This window comes from Orcinus orca, chromosome 8 (assembly GCF_937001465.1).
Source record: "Orcinus orca chromosome 8, mOrcOrc1.1, whole genome shotgun sequence".
NCBI lineage: Eukaryota > Metazoa > Chordata > Mammalia > Artiodactyla > Delphinidae > Orcinus > Orcinus orca.
The window spans coordinates 22381846-22401576 of NC_064566.1; the positions used below are offsets into that span (position 1 = coordinate 22381846).

The 19731-nt window shown below is 46.6% G+C and overlaps 1 protein-coding gene across 9 annotated transcripts in view; it reads right to left on the reverse strand.

Annotated features, from left to right (window-relative positions):
- The window catches only part of PRR5L (proline rich 5 like), a 73741-nt gene that overhangs the window by 45828 nt on the left and 8182 nt on the right, over positions 1 to 19731 (reverse strand). For 6 of the 9 annotated variants that reach the window (XM_033410828.2, XM_033410822.2, XM_033410839.2 and 3 more), the window contains 2 exons: positions 8651 to 8938; positions 6887 to 6967 (listed from right to left, as the gene is read on the reverse strand). In XM_033410828.2, coding sequence (XP_033266719.1) covers positions 6887 to 6967; positions 8651 to 8814 — 245 coding nt within the window. In that variant the 5' untranslated portion in view covers positions 8815 to 8938. The other 3 variants (XM_033410834.2, XM_033410853.2, XM_033410813.2) reach the window with 3 other exon arrangements.

Genomic DNA, 19731 nt, shown 5'->3' on the forward strand with positions numbered 1-19731 from the left:
ATTGGCCACTTGATTGAGGTGTGACATTCCTGATGAATTTGTTCTTAAAAGGTCTCTGCACCTGAATAGACATTTCTCCAAAGAAGACATACAGATGGCCAAGAAGCACATGAAAAGCTGCTCAACATCACTAATTATTAGAGAAATGCAAATCAGAACTACAATGAGGTATCACCTCACACCAGTTAGAATGGGCATCATCAGAAAATCTAGAAACAATAAATGCTGGAGAGGGTGTGGAGAAAAGGGAACACTCTTGCACTGCTGGTGGGAATGTGAATTGGTTCAGCCACTATGGAGAACAGTATGGAGGTTCCTTAAAAAACTACAAATAGAACTACCATATGACCCAGCAATCCCACTACTGGGCATATACCCTGAGAAAACCGAAATTCAAAAAGAGTCATGTACCAAAATGTTCATTGCAGCTCTATTTACAATAGCCCGGAGATGGAAACAACCTAAGTGCCCATCATCGGATGAATGGATAAAGAAGATGTGGCACATATATACAATGGAATATTACTCAGCCATAAAAAGAAACGAAATTGAGCTATTTGTAATGAGGTGGATAGACCTAGAGTCTGTCATACAGAGTGAAGTAAGTCAGAAAGAAAAAGACAAATACCGTATGCTAACACATATATATGGAATTTAAGGGAAAAAATGTCATGAAGAACCTAGGGGTAAAGCAGGAATAAAGACGCAGACCTCCTAGAGAATGGACTTGAGGTTATGGGGAGGGGGAAGGGTGAGCTGTGACAGGGCGAGAGAGAGTCATGGGCATATACACACTAACAAATGTAGTAAGGTAGATAGCTAGTGGGAAGCAGCCGCATGGCACAGGGATATTGGCTCGGTGCTTTGTGACAGCCTGGAGGGGTGGGATAGGGAGGGTGGGAGGGAGGGAGACGCAAGAGGGAAGACATATGGGAACATATGTTTATGTATGACTGATTCACTTTGTTATAAAGCAGAAACTAACACACCATTGTAAACCAATTATACCCCAATAAAGATGTTAAAAAAAAAAAAAAAAGAAAAGAAAATCTACAAACAACAAATGCTGGAGAGGGTGCGGAGAAAAGGGAACCCTCTTGTACTGCTGGTGGGAATGTAAATTGATACAGCCACTGTGGAGAACAGTATGGCGGTTCCTTAAAAAACTAAAAATAGAATTACCATATGACCCAGCAATCCCACTACTGGGCATATACCCTGAGAAAACCATAACTCAAAAAGACACATGCACCCCAATATTCATTGCAGCACTATTTACAATAGCTAGGTCATGGAAGCAACCTAAATGCCCCTCAACAGACGAATGGATAAAGAAGATGTGGTACACGTATACAATGGAATATTACTCAGCCATAAAAAGGAATGAAATTGGGTCATTTGTTGAGACGTGGATGGATCTAGAGACTGTCATACGGAGTGAAGTAAGTCAGAAAGAGAAAAACAAATATCGTGTATTAACGCATATATGTGGAACCTAGAAAAATGGTACAGATGAACCGGTTTGCAGGGCAGAAATTGAGACACAGATGTGGAGAACAAACGTATGGACACCAAGCGGGGAAAGCGGTGGGGGTTGGGGTGGGGGTGGTGTGATGAATTGGACGATTGGGATTGACATGTATACACTGATGTGGATAAAATGGATGACTAATGAGAACCTGCTGTATAAAAGAATAAATAAAATTAAATTAAAAAAAACTAATGAGGAAATAAGTGCTAATGAGAAATGGGGTTAAGATCATGTGGAGTTAGACGACAAAAATCCTATATCCTGGCTTCTGCATCAGGAGGTAAACTGGCTCACTGTGAGCAAAAGTTGTTTTTAATAATATTTAAGAAAAAGCATGAAATTTCAGACTGCTAATTTTACCGTAATTACCATGCATGTTATCACAAATGTCCTTATTTTTTTAACCTGTTTAATTTATTATTTTTGTAAAAAATCTTTGAGTAAATTTGGTGATCCAGAAATATGTGCAATTAACAGCAAAGGCGATAGTGAAGGACTCTTAGCTCCATCCATAGGGTGTGGACAATGTATCAATAGCATATTCTGTTATGTTCTTTCAACAGCTATATAAATATACCAGTGAGATTAGACCACCACTTCCAGGGTTGTGTTCAGAAGCATATCTGTTCTTGGCAATAATAATGGGTAGCGTGAGAACCACATTTCCATTGTTAGCTTGAGGAACACTATATAAGGAATTTTCTTGTTTTCTAAAACACATAATATACACAAGCATATTGTATCCTTTAAGTTGCTAATTAATGTGGACACAAGTGCATGGAAAGGCATTATCTCTGTACCTCCAATAATTTTCATTTCAATAAAAATGTAAACTATGGCTGGACACTTTCCAGTCTTTTTTTCAAAAAAAAAAAAGGTCTCCGCATCCTTCTCTTGATCTAGTAATGTGTTTTAGAAGTTGAACATCCTTAGTCCAGAGTTCTTCCTCAGAGATACCCCAAAGTCTATCTACTTAAGTTTAAACTGAAGTTCATTTTTAAGACATGGAGACACGTCTTAGAAGAAAAGATCAATTGTTTGTAACGACTGCATTTCAGAACCCAGTTATATAAAACTTACCTTCCTGGTCATCCTTCGCATTGGCTAATATTTACACAAATTCATATTTCCCAGGGAACACACTAACTCCACAGTTAGAAAGATGGCCAGGGCTGGCTGGGGTGACCCGGGAAAGCTGATTTAGGCTTTGACATTGGACTTGGATAATCCATCAAAGTTTATTACTGTTTGGCTGGAGTAGAATGAAGAACTGAGAGAGTCATTTCCTCTTGTTCTTTCCTCTGCAGAAAGGAGAAAGAGCTGGCTCTCCTTGTAAGAACTTAGCCTCACCCACACTTCCAGGCCAGCACATTCTTGGAAGGGCCTGTCCTGGACCTCTCTAGTTCAAAGTCAGCTCACCTCATCCAAACAGCTAGAGAACTTTGTATACAGTACTGTTTATGGGGCAATTCATCACACTGCCCTGTGCTCTCACGCATGGTACTCAGCCAGCATTTATCACTTTATTATTGCTCAAGTTTCATAACAGGAATAATAATGGCTAACATGTATTCGGCACCAGATCTTGTAATAATGACATTTTTAGCATTATCTCAGACCTCCCAACCACTATGATGTTCATGTCATTATTTTCCCCGTTTCATAAAAGAAAAAACAGAGATTGATAAATGAAGTAACTTGCCCATGTCACACAGCTGGCCTAATTTTGATCCCTCGTCTCTCTGAATCCAAAAGCCACTCTCTTAACAAGTTAAACTATTCTCTCGAATCTGGCAGGGATCTTCTTGCACATAGAACCGTCATAATTGATTGAAAAATGGGCTTGAGATGAATAGCCTTCTCTCCTTTGGCATCTTCTTCCCTCATCCCTACCGCCTCTGCCCCTCACCCCACCTGGTCGGGCCTCAACGCTGGCCAGTTTGCCATTGTGTTCTGCGAACGGGTCTTTTCACAGAAAAAAGAGTGAAGAAAAACCAAAACCTGTCTATTTAAATGTAACCAGAGAGTAGTATGTCTGTTTTGGTGTTTTAATTACTGAAATAAAGGCAGCTGTGTTTATTCCCATGTTGGCTCTTGCAGACGTGGGTTCACTTTATTTAACTTGGGACGACCAGGTCATACATATGCCTGGGGTGTGTTTCATGTTCTCAGTTATACTCTGAGTGTCTGTGCTGGGAAAGCCCATCTCTGTTCTAACCACCATCCTAAAGAAGGACAGAGGGCAGACGGTCCAGGACATGGTCATCGAAGCTCTGGCTTTTGACAGCTTTGAGTTGTTCACATCCAGGCAATTACTTTCAAACCCCAACCATATGTGTTTCTCACTAGCCTGAAAATTGCTCCAAACATAGAGAGGAACATCCAACAGCCCCCGCTAAGCCCAATACTGGAAAGGAGTGTTGGAGGAGTGATGTGATCCTTGGAGGGATGTTAAGAATCACAGCACATGGTACAGATGGAGTCCCAGAGGCCTTGGGAAAGGAACAAAGGCAGAAAGAAAGATCAAGACCATTGGCTTAACACTTCTTCCAGCCTAGAACCTCTCTCTCTGACACTACGATACAGTGCAAAGAGCACAGATTCCACTGGGGACTGAATTGTGTCCCCTCACCCCCCAAATTCATATGTTGAAGCCCTACACCCACAATGTGACACTATTTGGAGGTGGGGCCTTTGGGAAGTAATTAGGTTCTGATGAGGTCATGAAGGTAGGACCCTTAACACTCATGTTGGGATTAGCATCCTTATAAGAAGGGACACCAGAGAGCTTGCTCTCTCCCCATCGCGTACACAAAGAGGCCGTGCGAGGACACAGCAAGATGGCGGCCAGGAAGAGAGCTCTCACTAGGAACCCAATCTGCCAGCACCTCGACCTTGGACTTCCCAGTTTCCAGAACAGTGAGAAATAAACATCTATCGTTTAAGCCTCCCAGTCTATAGTTACAAAAACCGTTCGGCAGCCTGAGCAAACTAACATAGGTGCCTACGTCAGACAGGGGTTCACATCCTGACTCTATCGTTCATAGCTGCGTGACCTTGGACGAGCTATTTTGTTTCTCTTGCCCATCATTTTGCCGATAAGCTATGCACTGAGAACAATGATTGTCTCTCAGGGCTGTGAGGAGGGCTGCATATGATGTATGTGAAAGGTGCCTGGCACTTTTCCTGGCACCTCCATCCACGTCAGTTCCCTTCTCCCCCACTTGGGTGTCCTTAGCGCTAGAATCTGGGACACGACACTCCATCAGCGATGCCGCCCCATGTATGCTATGGCCGATCTCATAAATGGGCAGCCCGTTGGTCAACTTCAGCCCACAGATGTGTTTTGTTTGGCCTGTACCAATGTTTGGGGACATTTGGATTACTTATCAACATTTAAAAGACAAAATTTCACATAAAAATCTCAATTTCTGGTTCTTCTTGAGAAATAAGATGGTATGTCACTGGACCTGCATTGTTCTGGGCAGGGGGGGATCCCCTTAGACAGAGGGTGAGCTCTCACCTCCACTCTCCAGGCCGGCTTCACCCACTTAGACCTGCTGGGTACCTGCGGGCTTCTGAGTGAGCAGCCCGGGGTTAACAGGGCTGTTGAAATCTAGCATGGCCTGTATTTTTCCTAGCTGCCCACAAAGGTTTTAAGTACAATTTCAGGATCAGTCCCCTGATGTGAGGAACAATTAGCATATTCCTGAGTCACCATTTTATTTATTTATACATCTATTGTGAGCTAAGGAACATTCACGGAAAAGACCGAGATCTTAGTTCTTGGAGTAAAATTCAGCTCTTGCAAGCTGGGGGCTTGGCCGACCCAACTTTGCCCTTGTCACTCAACATCTCAGGGCCTCAGTTTCCTCCTCTGTAAAAGGAGGGCTTGGGTGAGATGATCTCTATTGTCTCTTTCCATATTTGTGTAATTATTAGGCGAAATTCAAGTGCCTGGCTAGAAATTTAACACAACTCTGTTTGCTTCCAAGCTCTAAACGTTTTAATGAAAGCAGAGCTCTTAAAACACCTCACTGACCCTTAACACAGGTCTTAACTAAATGTAAACAAGACCTGAATAATGGCCTTTTTTAATGTTCTGCCCATTCCAGGGTTAGGTCTTCACCCTTGATGTTCTGCACTTAACACACCCAAGAGGAATGAACACCAGGGCATTAAAAGACCTGATGTTCAACCTCCTGTCCCAGGAGACCTCGGGGCTCTGAGTCCTGCTTGCCTCTCTGCCCGCATTTCACCAAAACACAAACCCAACAGCACCACCACCCAACCTCCAGTACTCTGCGCACGTGGGCCTTCTTTCAGTTCCTTGCTCGTTGTTACCACTGGACCTTTGCACGTACAGTTGCCCCCACCTGGAGCCCTCTTCATCTAGTTAATTCCCACCGATCCTTCAGATGACAGCACAAGTATCACATCACCATTCCTGGCCTCCTTGGCAAGATCAAGTCCTACTAACATACACTTTCATCACATCAGCTGTGTTGTAGTAGCCATCACAGGTGCATAATATTACATTTTACATGTGTGATCAGTTGACTAATGATTATCTCCTCAACTGAACATAAATTCCAGGAGAGCAGGGGCCACATCTGTCTTTCCTCATTGTTTTTCCAGTGCCTGGCTAATAGGGAGGCACTCATATATTTGATGAATGAAAGAACAAGTAGTGGACACTACTGGGAAGATTCTCAAAGACATTAAACTCCTCAAGGACCATGTCTTATTGAGGGTTTCATCACCAAAACCTAACAGCAATGACAGTAACGATGATGATAAGAGCTCCAAGTACCAAATACTTGGTGTGTTCCAGCCCTGTTCTTACAGACTATTTATGTAGTAACTCACAAGAATCTTGTGCACTGGAAGTAGGTGCATTTCCTATCTCTGTTTCACAGAAGAGGAAACCAAGGCACAAAGAAGTTGGCGAGCTACTGAGTAAAAGGAAGGACAGTAATAAAATCCCAAGCCATCTGCTACCAACTGCTAGGCCACCCTGGCCTAATATGGCACCTAAGAATCAAGCAGGGCACAAGAAATGTTTACAGAATAAACGGCAGCTACCAGATGTCAGCCCTCTACCCCCTGCACCCCAGTGACCCAAACATACATTATATACATGGACAAATGGATGAGCCCTCTCTGGAGCAGAAGTCTAGACAGATAAGGGCCTCAGAACTTAACAGTTACAAGAGTCTCATTAAAGCCAACAGAAGCAGCAATAGGAACCAAGCAGAAAACAGAACTTAAGGTAAAGCTCCTGGGGGTGGGGTAGCTCCTTCCACCCCAGCTCAGGCCCACGGTGGGAGGGTCCCGGCCTGGCCAGCCACATACCTGATGTTTTCGTTCAGTGTGTAGAGCTCATTGCTTTGCAAGCCGCCCCCTTTAAAGACATTGATCACGGCAGTCTGGACGCTGCAGGGAAATAGAAGCGACCCCTGGTGAGTGGATCTGTGTCCCCGGGGCCATTTCCTCAAGCAGCTCAGAGCTAAAGGTGGGTAGAAGGGCCGGGAAGCCTGTGGCACAAACACGGCCATGTTTTCTATCCCTGGAATCCGTCACTTCCATCTGAGGGTCCTTGGAGAGGAAGGGAGACTGAGGCCAGGAGGACCCAAAAGGAGGCCCTCACCACCCCCCGCACTTTCTTGCAGGCTGGCAGCCCTGCTGGGGAGCGGCCTTAATGAAGGGCAGGCAGTGGGATCTACTCTCAGGAAACTGCGTGGCCACCGCCGCTGGGCCTGAAAGAATCCCCAGTGGCAGTAACTGCACGTAGGAGACGACTCAGGTCTGGGGTCCTTTCACTCAGGAGACCTGTCTTCACAGGGCAGCCTGGAGACCCAGGGCCAATAGGAAAGGATAATTCCTTGCCTTTTTAAAATGTTTAATTTAAAAAAAATTTCAAATATGGATTTTAATTGTCCTTGCCTTTTAATAGTACCCTCTGGGAAGAACTCCAGAGGGGCTGGCCTCACTTCCCCAGCCACTCCCACTCCTGCCACGGTCTAGGCAGAAGGGTTAATCCGTTGAGGGGCCCAGGTAAGTCTTGACTCCACGTTCTCTGGACCCCAGCCCAACATTTCAGCAAGGAGCTGATCACAAGCTTGTCTTTACCAAAGGTTCTAGGCCTTTTTCAATGAACAAGCCTCCATTTAACATCAAAACATTTCGGACACCTCCTCCCTCCCCATCATAAGGGTTGGGCATTCATTGAAAAAATCCATAATAATCCAAATGACAAAGAATTCCATAATGCTTTAAAATAATGATGCATTGATTTATCCAAAAAGGAACCACACAGATTTGAAAAACAGCTCAGAGAAGGGCGAGACATACAACGGATTCAGTCTCTGCTCAGTGCTGGGTGCACAATAGTTCAGCTGAACGCCTTACAAAGGCTAAGTGTCTCCTCTCCCAGCCACCTGTGGCTCCCAGGTATGGATCACCCCTGCTTTACGTTGCTTAGTTAGCTTTTCACAGATACTGTCTTAGCTCTCCGAAGGGGTAACAGGTGACTTGAGGTTACTTATATGTTCGCACCCCCGGGTCCTCTTACAATTGGCATGTGACTAATGGGCATGAACGGTAACTGTAAGTTCTGATCCAACTGTCCCGGGCTGGTTAACTGACTCTGAGAGCCCAGAGGCCCCCAGTGGTCTGCTTTCCCTCTACTAAAACAAGGAAACCTGGGGAGAGGGAGGGGGAGAGGGACAAATTAGGAGTATGGGATTCACAAACTCCTATACCTAAAATAAATAAGCAACAAGGATTTACTGTATAGCACAGGGAACGATATTCAATATCTTGGAATAACCTATAATGGAACACAATCAGAAAAAAGCAAACTGAATCCCTATGCAGTGCACCTGAAACTAACACAACATTGTAAATCAACTATACTTCAATAAAAAAAGAAAAAAATATTTTTTAATAAAGGAAAGCGAATGGATACAGTTGCCGTAGGGAAAGCACTCTCTTCGTCAATCAACCCTATACTCACGACCTTCTGGAGCTGAGATAGCAGGAGATGCTGAAGCTCAGCCAGCCCTGGCCCTGCTCTGGTGCTGGCAGTGCCCCTGTGCCCGCCCGTGCCTCCTGTACCTGTTCCAGGCCGAGTTGGAGCTCAGCTGCAGAGCCTGGCGGGCTGCCTGGAAGCGGGGCAGGTCGCTGAGCGCCGGGGAGCTCATGAAGCGCGGTCTGGGCCTGCGGAAAGAGCCCATCTTGGGGAACTCGACAGGCAGGCTGGGGGCGAAGCCGCGGGTCATAAGTCCAGGTGAGGGGACGGCTTCTCCTCTGGACCTGAAGGTTCCAACTGCCCACCCAGAGGGCTTCTCCCAGGACTGCTTTCTGGCCCTCAGGCTTTCTCAAAACCACAACGTGAGCCAACACCTGAAAAGAGAGGGCAGCTTTTGTTGAAAACGCCTAGGCTGAGCAGACCCCAACTTGGAGGAAGCTGGCTGGGGCTTCCTGGCCAAACTATCCTAAAAACAATTCCAGGACCCCACGGCACTATCTATACCCTGCAGGGTCCCATTCACAAGTGTTTACAGGCCTCTTGTTAGTTTTGGTCACTTCCCAAAATGGGAAGCCAGCGACAGTGGGTTGAGGCCAGTGCTACAGAAAAGTGATTTCTAAGCTGTACTTGACTTGGTTCCCATGCACGCTCATCAGAGTTTGGGTGCTGGCTGGGTTTCCGTAGACCCCACGATGCTGCGCGTTAAGAGATGGCTTTTTAAAAAACAGAGAACACAAGAGTTCTTTGTCCTGGCACTGAAGACTGTCCATGACATGCCCTGACCACGGCAGCCCATGTGTATTGCTCAGTATTTCCCAAAGTGTCAGTGCCTCTTCACTCAGGCTCATCTCCTCACTCTCTCTTACCTGCTGTTCATTCATTCATTCCATCAGAACATATTTATTGGTTACTATTTATTAACCATGTGAGCTGTGGGGCATCCAAAGATTTCTAAGACCTAGTCCCTGCCTTCCAGAGGCTCATGAGGAAGATGACTGGTCATGTATTTGTTCACACAATAAATATTTATTGAGCACCTACTATGCTCCAGGCACTCAGGTACTGGGGATACAATGGTGGCCCTGGAGAATGTGGTCCCTGCCCCATGGAGCTTACAACTGGCAGGCAATGCTCCATGCCAGGCTGACTCCCTCCCAGGCTTTTGATTGTATCTACCGTTTCCCTTGCCCAGAACCCCCTCCCTCTTCCTCTCTGCTTGTCTAAATCTAACTTACCCTGCAGGGTTGGGTTCAAGGATACTGTCTCCTGGAAACCTTTAAGGCTCCATGGTTAATGGCAGTGACTTTGAGTGAATCTGGGTTTGAGTCTTAACAAGGCCACTCCCATGCTGTGTGACTTTTGAGCTCATTAAGTCTGAGAGTCCACACCTGTTAGCACTGCCAACTTCCCAGGACCCATGAGAGAGGAAATGAGATGGTGTGACATGCCCAGCAGAACAGCAGACCCAAGGCTCTCAAGCATCAGCTGTTTCTGTTCAGACTCATCTCCTTCTTTCCTCGGCACTTTGAACCTGTCCTTTCAGTCTTTTCATCTCTAGTGAGCCTCAAGTCCAAACTGACGACTTAAAGTGAGTTTTGAAACTGGTCAGAGTGAAGGACAGAAGGAAACCACCAAGGTCATAGTTACTTTTTCCTTCCAAGGCTTTAAGGTTTAGCCCAGAAGAATTCTCACTGGCACCTCTCTCACCAGCTTACTCTGCTATGATCCCGAAAACAATGCTGAAAGAAAAAGACATTCCAGCCATAAATGCCAACTTTCAGGTTGGCAGGAGGGGTAGGTTCTGCAGGTCCAACTGCAGCGTCAGAAGAAGGAGGAACTGAGGTGCCTACTTCTAATGAAACATGCTGCTCTGGTCAGAAGGGGAGTGAGGCTGCTAGATGGGCACGGAGGCCGTCCATCCAGAGGGTGTGGGCGGTGCTAGCACTGTGGCACAGTGACAGTGAACTTGTAAAACCAAGAGCCAAAAAAGGAATGACTCCGCCCACCTCTTACAGTTTTTTAAAGGAAAGCAGACTTGTGTCCCATTTTCTTTTACAATCTCCTGCCCTTCGACCCATTCTCAGACTGAGCAAATAGTGACTAAACTTTACCAGTAAATGCTGGGGAAGTTGTAACAAGCCCGCTCAGTTTCAGAGGGTCTCAATACTTCCCCAAGTGCCCCTGCAAGGTGGAAAGATCTGTGCAAATCAGTGAGTGAGGCAAAGAAGTAACACAACCACAGAAGCCCCTTCAGAAGCCTGAAACTAGCCGGCTTTGGGATTTGATTTGCCCGGTAAAGGTCACACTATTAAGAGAGGCTCTGTTTCACTGCCCTTCTTTAAATGGGCCTGTTAAGTGCAATTCATCTGTGTAATTACGGGCTATTAACTCCTTTTATGAGCATCCTAAACTCCAGGTGATGCAGTTGCCTCCCACTCAGGGGCACTTGTATGGGGAAGTAGAAAGGTGAGCAGAACAGATCGATCAGGGGTTCAGCTTCCGGTTTCCTGTTGAAACACCACTTCTCCAGGAGGCTGGGCGACACTGAGGGTCCCAGGGTGGGCTCCCGTCCCCACCCTGGCCCCGCCCGACTTCTCAGTTAACGCCTCCCACCAGGCCGCCTGCTCCAAGCCGTGTGTGCATCCTGCAAGACGCATGGGCAGACCCATGCACACACGTGACCTTTTTAACTAAGGGTAATTTTCAGCCAAAGGGATGATGACCACAGCCTCCTCGGCCTTGCATTAGCCCCACAGTAACACACAACAAGCAGCACCTCTGACTCATTCGTCGCCGGCAAAACCTGCCACCCTCAGATACAGACAATGCAAAGCCGTCTGGGTCTCAACAATTCTCACTTCTGGACGGAGCCAAGAGGACTCCCCAGAGCACGCAGAGGAAGCTGCTGGGCGTGCTGACAAGAGCAGTCTAAAGGGAAAAGCTGACACACCCTGCATCCACCTGCTACGGCACTGGCTCCTCGGACATCGGTTTGTCCTGACCTAAATAGGACAAGTCAGAAAGTGACAAGACGGATGGGGCTTTGGGGTGAAGCCCGTCCAGGCCCCCATTTACAGGTGACAAAAGTGAGGCCCAGGGCTTCCCTGGTGGCGCAGTGGTTGAGAGTCCGCCTGCCGATGCAGGGGACATGGGTTCGTGCCCCGGTCCGGGAAGATCCCACGTGCCGCGGAGTGGCTAGGCCTGTGAGCCATGGCCGCTGAGCCTGCGCGTCCGGAGCCTGTGCTCCGCAACGGGAGAGGCCACAACAGTGAGAGGACCCCGTACCGCAAAAAAAAGAAAAAAAAGAAAAAGTGAGGCCCAGAGGAGCAGGGAAACGTCCAATGTGTCTGAGGTAGGAGAGAGCCAGGACTGGCTAGAACTCAGGTTCCTGACTCCCACCTAAGCCATTTGTAAACTCCTTGAAGATGGGCATCGGGACTTACTCATCTCTGTTACCTCAAGCCTAAGCGCAGTGCTCAAGATAAAAATGAAGAAAAGGACAGCAGCTAATAAGGCACCACTGCCTGCCTGACATGATGACAAGCACTGTCACAGTAGGGAAACTTACTCAGTAGGGAAACCCTGGCATCAATGCTCCTTCTGCCACTCACTGACTGTATGAGGCAGAAAAACTGGCCCCCAAAGATATAGTCACTTTTTAGTTCTTAGAACCTGTGAATATTACCTCGGGTGGCAAAAGATGGGATTAGGTCAAGGATCTTGAGAGAAGGAGCTTAGCCTGGATTATCCAGGTGGGCCCATAAATACAATGACATATATCCTGATAAAAGGGATGCAGGAGATGGGAGACAGAAGAGGAGGAGACACAGATACACACAGAGAAGATAGGAAGATGGAGTCAGAGACTGGAGAGATTCAGCCACAAGCCACCTGTGTGAACTTGGCAAGTTTCTTGACCTCTCTGAGGCTCCATTTCCCCCTGCAAGAGATGAGCTTGCTAGCATGACAACCTCAGGGTTGAAGGAGGATAAAGTGAGTACATATTTGTAAAGCACTTAGATAGAACAGCGCATGGCAAAGAGCAAATGCTTCATAAGTGCTTGTCAAATAAATAAAATAACTTGTTGTTACTTCTAAATCTCCAAGCAATGACAGCAGTAGACACAGAGCAACACTTCCTCTAGCTTATGGCGACCTCACAAACATCTGGAAAATACTCCACTTGGGAGCAGGCCAGGCCTCTGAGCTCCCATGGTGGTCACAATGCATCAGGGTCTTTGGTAACTCATGATGTTATTTATTGAGGCATGATGACTCTCAACTCCTTTCTTGCAGCGTTCTTTCTGGGCTGCAGCGGGGGTGGGTGTTGGTCACAGAGTGAAGCAAGCTAAGAATTACCAGCCCTTTGGCCCAGCAGTTCCACTTCTAAGAATGCACCCTACAGACATGGTCACGTGTCCCCACAGACTGGCAGATGTGCTCATTCTTTGCAGTAACGAAAAACTGGAAACTACCAAAATATCCACCCAAAGGGGAAAGGTTAAATCAAGTATGGTACCCCCTAAATGGAAGAGTTAACATACCATTAAAATTAATGCGAATGCCTGTAGTTCTGAAGGAGCAGTGGTCACTAGAAGCTTTGGAATCAGACAAACCCTGGCATCAATGCTCATTCTGCCACTCACTGTATGAGGCAGAAAAACTGGCCCCCAAAGATATAGTCACATTTTAGTTCTTAGAACCTGTGAATATTACCTCGGGTGGCAAAAGATGGGATTAGGTCAAGGATCTTGAGAGAAGGAGCTTAGCCTGGATTATCCAGGTGGGCCCATAAATACAATGACATGTATCCTGATAAGAGGAATGCAGGAGATTGGAGACAGACGAGAAGACACAGATACACACAGAGAAGGTATGAAGATGGAGTCAGAGACTGGAGAGATTCAGCCACAAGCCAAGGAATGCTGGCAGCCACCAGAGGAAGCTAAGAGAGGAAAGAAATAGATTCTCCCAATGCAGCTAGAAGTTGGTATACTGTGAAAAAAAGAAAAAGAGATTCACCCCTAGAGCCTCTGGAAGGAGTGTGACCCGTGACACATTGATTCTGGACTTTTGACTCCAGAACTGTGAGAGAATACATTTCTGATGTTCTAAGGCACCACGGTTGTGGGAATTTGCTACTGCAACCAACAGAAAGAGAAGATACTCACTCTGTGTCCCTGAACCACTCTAAACTGCAGTCTCTACCTCTAAAACACGGGAACTTGGAGAGTTGTGGTGCCGATGAGAAAGATTATCTACGAGGTGCTTGGCAGGGTTCCTGGAACTATGCAGGTGCTACCACAGGTGCAGTGGCAGTTCAGAGCAAAGGGGCCAGAGCCAGGCCCCATGTCACCACTTCCAGCCAAGGCAGGCGATTTAGGATTGGTGGGGGGCTGGATGAGATGATTCAAGTAAGGCTGAAAATAGTCTTGGTATGCAGCAAGTGCTTGATATATGCTACCTATTGTTTATTTTTATTACTGCCACCATCACTGCTGTATTAGCCTGCTCAGTCTGCTATAACCAAATACCACAGATGGGATGGTTAAAGCAACAGAAATTTATTTTCTTGCAGTTCAGGAGATACAAGTTCAAGATCAAGGCGTCAGCAAGGGCGGTTTCTCCTGAGGCCTCTCTCCTTGGCTTGCAGATGGCCACCTTCTCCCTGTGTCCTCACGTGGTCTTTCCTCTGTGTACATGCATCCCCTGGTGTCTCTTTGTGTGTCCAAATCTTCTCTTCTTATGAGGACACCAGTCAGATTGGCTTAGGGCCCACCCGAACAAGCTCATTTTAACTCAGTCACCTCTGTAAAGGCCCTATCTCCAAATACAGTCACATTCGAAGGTACTAGGCGCTAGGTCTCAACATATGAATTTGGGGGGGACACACTTCAGCTACAACCACCACCATCATCATCGTCACCGCCACAAAACCTCCTTTGCCTAAAGTCTCTGAGTTACAGAAGCCACAGTGTCTCAGTAGATATTCCCTTGTGAAGGACCGATGAGGTTACTAACATTTAGAAAAATGTGCTTCTAAGATGGTTTAAGGGGTTAAGTTTTGGGTGCTGGAAGCGTTCACTTCAGTAATCTGGAAAGCCGGGGTCCTGTGTCCATGATGCGTGAGGCAGTTAGAGGGTTACTGGGTGCTGCCACTGGCCTTGCTCTCCCAGGCTCACTGCACAGGGGTCTCTTTGGAAACCTCTGCACACGATCCAGAATGTGTTTCTTGGAGAAAAAGAATGTGGTTTCTTGCCTTCTCCTCCCAGCTTCCAGGGCCAGGGCACGGAGAGGGGTTGCAGCTTTCGGGCCGGGCCAGTAGGCAGAAGAAGGTGGTACACTCAGTGGAAAATGCAAATGAATTCTACTAAGGCTCCAGCCCTCGACTCTGAAAAGGGAAGTAGGACCATGGCACAACTTAAAATAAAGAAGTGGGTGGCTTACAATGACTCTGAGGCTTCCAGGAAAAAGCCATTCTGAGTGTAAATAACAAAGAAGTCAAAGAAAACTGGGTACTCAGTCTGCTGTGGCCGCCCAGAAAATGGAAAACGAGGAGAAACCAGTTCCCAGGGAAACCAGACAGAGAGCCCATCTGACGCGTCCCCCCACCCCCACCCCCAGGAGACCCTGCAGGCAGGAAGCCCAGTGTGGAGCTCCTTCCCTGGGACACAAACACAGAAATGAAGAGGCAACGTCCTTAAGCTGCGTCAGGATTTAGATACTGTCATTCAACTTCACCCATCCATTCTCTAACTGTGGCCAGAGAGATCTTTATAATGATGAGAGCGGAGAATGATAGCACGTTCGCTGAGGGCGAAGTAAGGTGCAGGTACTTGACATGTATGATCTCGGTGTTTCTAAAATAAATTTAGGGGATCTTGACCAAAAACCTTTAATGATATAGATTAGAACAGAAAATATCAGAGTGCACTGCATTTGGGAGAAACGTGTATATTACACGTGTACTCATACTGAGTCTAAATGTACCAGTATTTCCTACTGTCTGTAACATTCAAAATGTTTGGAAAGCCCTGTGTGCCATCGCCATCCCCATCTTACAGAGAAGGAAATGGAGGTGCTGCTTGGAACAAGAACCCGACAGCCCAGTGCCTGTGATGCTTATGGCTGATGTTGCTTCAATGACTTCAAAGGCTCCCCACAGGTCTTAGAATAAATCCCCAAACCCCAACCTCACACTCTCACCTCCCTTCACTCTGCATACCAGCTCATTGACTTTCCTTCATTTCCCCTAATACCACCCACTCTTTCCTGCCCCAGGACCTTTGCACATGCTGTACCCTCTGTGTGAAATGCTTCCCACTCACTTCTCCAGGCTCAAACCTGTACACCCTTTATTGTCTAAACTTCCTTTGCTCAGAAAGGCCCTCCTCCCCCTCCCCCATGATCAGGTCACATCACCCCATAGAGCACCCTCCTCACTTCCTTTGTTGTCATATCACAATCTACCTCAATAAATCACTACAGAATTGTTTCTTATTGTTTTTATGAGGTCCATAGGGTCAGGGACTATGTCTATCTTGTTCTCAAGTGCATCCCCAGAGCTTGGTATAGTGCAGGAATTCCACAGATATTTGATAAATGAGCAAATGAACCAGCCCCTTGAGAGGTACTATTGCTGGGAGACACAGAAACTATAAGCAAGTGTCAGCTGAGGATACCGACACCTCAAATTACATACAGCTTTACTGTATGAAAACATCCTGGTATTGAAATCTGACAAACGTGGGTTCAAATCCAGCCTCTACAATTTATTAACTGGGTGACCTGGATAAATGGCTCAACCTCTCTGAATCTCAGTTTCCTCATCTGTCAAATGACTGTGATACCTACCTCGATGTTGTTAACATTAAATGAGACAGCCCAGACCATGGCCTGGCCCACAGTAGGGGTCCCCCCAATTGTAGCTAGTATTAAAATTTTTATAGAACACTGCTCTTCACGAAGCCCTCATAGGTCCCAAAAGGTGACACCCAGCCATGGTGTGGGGCAACAGGCACTCTCACGCCCTGCTGGAGGGACAGCAGTCTGGGGCAACTGCTATGGAGGGAAATTTGACAAGGTCTACCAAAATAACAATGGCTGCACCCTCAGACACAGCAAGTCTACTCCCAGTAATGTTATTCCAGGCATGTCAAGTGGCCTATGGAACCAGGGTTTTTACTACAGCCTTCTTCATAACAGCAATGGGTGGGGAAGACCCTAAATGCTCAGCAACAGAGGACTGACTATGTCAGCTATGGGACCCCATACTCTGGAATCTAAGAAAGAAGGGGAGAGACAGGGACGCTCTCCAGGGGACACTCTGAGTGAAGCGTGTTGAAAAGCTAAACATAGAATCATTTGTATATTAGGCTCCCATCTACATAAAAAACATGAAAAAGAGTATTTGCATATTTCATTGCATGAGCATAAGGTATCTCTGAAAGGACAAACCAGGAACTGGTAACACAGGTTTTCCCCAGGAAAGGAGCTGGGTGGTAGGGATACAGAAGGCAACACTTTTCTCTATAAACCTTTTGTACCTTTTGAATTTTGAAACATGAAGATGTATTACTTATTCAAATAAATAAGTAAAAACAACAGTGACCGCCTCCTACTTCCCTCCCTCCTCCAAAAGTAAAAATCAGTAGCGCTTATATGATTTGTTCAAAGTCACTCAGCTGTCGGGGGGAGTCAGGATTCAAACCTGGCTCCTGTTCCCCAGTGCAGCCCTCTATCCATAACTATCCATTCACTCATTCATTCAACGCAAATTTATTTATTCAGCACACTTACGCTATAAAAGGAGCTGCCTTGTTAGGGATACGTGGGCCAGAAAATAAACCCTGGTAAGAAAAGAAGATGAAAGGAAGAACCAATTTCTTTCCGTCTTTGCATCATGCATCACAAACAAGCCCAAAGGGCTGAGCCTGGCACATCCCAGAGAGTGGGCAGGACCAACCCAGGCTAAAGGAGCCAGCCATTGCTCAATCCAATCTGGTTTTTGCCATCTCAGTATAAAAGCCCAGCAGTCCCAGATCTGAATTTTCGAAGAGAAGCCCCAAATCCAGACTTTTTAAAATGTTGAAATCACTTGATATGTAAGTATTGGCAACTAATTCACCAGGCCGACTAACACTTCGGGGGCCTCACATATAGGTTGGTGACCTTTATTTTATCCCATCGTAGCTATGACCACCAAACCTTCTCACACCTTTTACCCAGAGCCTAACGGGGGTGTAACGTAAGCCAGCACTTACCCAGCCACTGCGGCCTTGGGTAAGTCACTTCCCTTCCCTAAATCTAGTGATGTGACTTCTCAGCTAGTTAAGAGTTTGGCTTTGCTGATGGCCATGATAACCTCTCAGCATCACCAGCCATGCATTCAGTCCCTACCCTGGAAGCCACACAAAAACGGGTGCCTTTGACAGACTTGGAGGGGGATCAGACCCTGACGCAGTGCATACGCAGAACCAGCCCTCAGCCAATGTATCAGCTCCTACCTGCCACATCATCTAGTTGACCAGCCTCTTTAACCAACCAGTTCTCTCTCTTATCTCACTCTTACCCCATCATCAACCCCCACCCCCATATCACATACACACCGAGGTATACTCTTCACCAAGGAGAGCCAGCAGCACCTGGGATTTCACTAAAAGAAACACACACCAAACAGAACCCTCTAAGCCGACCTAGGAAACCAGATTTGAACTACCCAGCCTCCGCCCATGGGATGGAAACCAAAGTAAGAGGTAGGTTTTTAAGAGCAGTGGGACCATTTTGCAAATCAATTGCCTACCGTGCCGATTTTGCTATTGGTGTTGCTCCTAAGAATATACTAACCATCATCAGAGGCTGGCCATGATGGTGGCATGGTGCCGAGCCTCTACGGGCATCTATCACCTTAGTTCATTTCCACCCTAAACCAACCTACAGGAAGTAGGTTTTGTTATTCCCATTTTGCAGAGGAAGAAACTGAAGCCTAGAAATTAACTTGCCCAAGGTCAGAAGACTACTAAGTGGGACCAAAAGTCAAATCCTACCTGATTCCAGGGCCTGAACTCCCAACCCTCTGTTTTAACAACATTCCTGTCCGCCACACAGTCACCACCCATGCCTTCCCTTCTCAACCATCACCAACAGCTTCTTACCAGGTTCAGGCAGCCTGTATGCTCTGTCCCTTACAGGAAGGAAGCTTCGTTTCTTCATGGTACCTTCAAGCGAGCTGAAGTCATTGTGTTTACTTGTTCACTGTCTGACTGGCCCTGAGAGCACGTAAGTTCCTTAAAGACCTGTAAGACCTTGCTTATCTCGTTCACTGCTGTATCCCGCTATGAGCACAATGCTGGGCACATAAAAGGTGCCCAGTAAGTAATTTTGAATGATGGGATGAAATGTGGACTTCCAAGCCAGCAGAAAGAGCAGCCCTCCCACTTCTGGGGGACCAGAAAAATGCCCTTCCTTCTGCCTGAACTGGGGTCCGCCTAAGCATTATTGGACCTGGGTCACGCGGGCAGAGTCCTGGGTCTGCATGCTGGTCAGTGGGTCCTACAAACACAGCAGAGGAAGGTGACTGCTGCAGAGCACAGCACGCTCGTTGGGATTAAGGACAAAACTTCGCAACTTTGAGGAGACAAAAGACAGCCGAGAGACAGACACTCCCACAAACAAGAAAATGTTAAGGGTCAAGTCTGGACTATGGAAAAGGCTCAACAGGAAGAATGAGGCAACTTTCTCAGCGCTCCACTGGAAACCGAGCGCAGACAGAAGAGTCTGGGAACCTGAATTTGTGCAAGAGTAAATATCGGCACCAACAGGATGCAGGCGCATGTTTCTCTGTTTCAAAGTGTTGCCTAAATGTCCACAGGACTCAGAGCACTGACAATTCAGATCCATCTAGAAGTGATTATTTCATCCCATCATCATCATCACCCAGGCCTCAAACCACAGTATAATCACCAGAAAAATCCCCTCCTGTGATACAAGTCAAGCAAAACTGTGGGGAATAACCACACATCTTATCACCTCCTCTATAAGCCTCACTTTGAAGAGGGCGGTTCTTGGAGTGCAGATTGTTTGGGTGTGGCCTATAAACGCCATCCAGAGCAATTCTGCAGTGCCTCCCAGAGGATAAACCAAAAGGCTAGACACCAGCAGTAGCCGA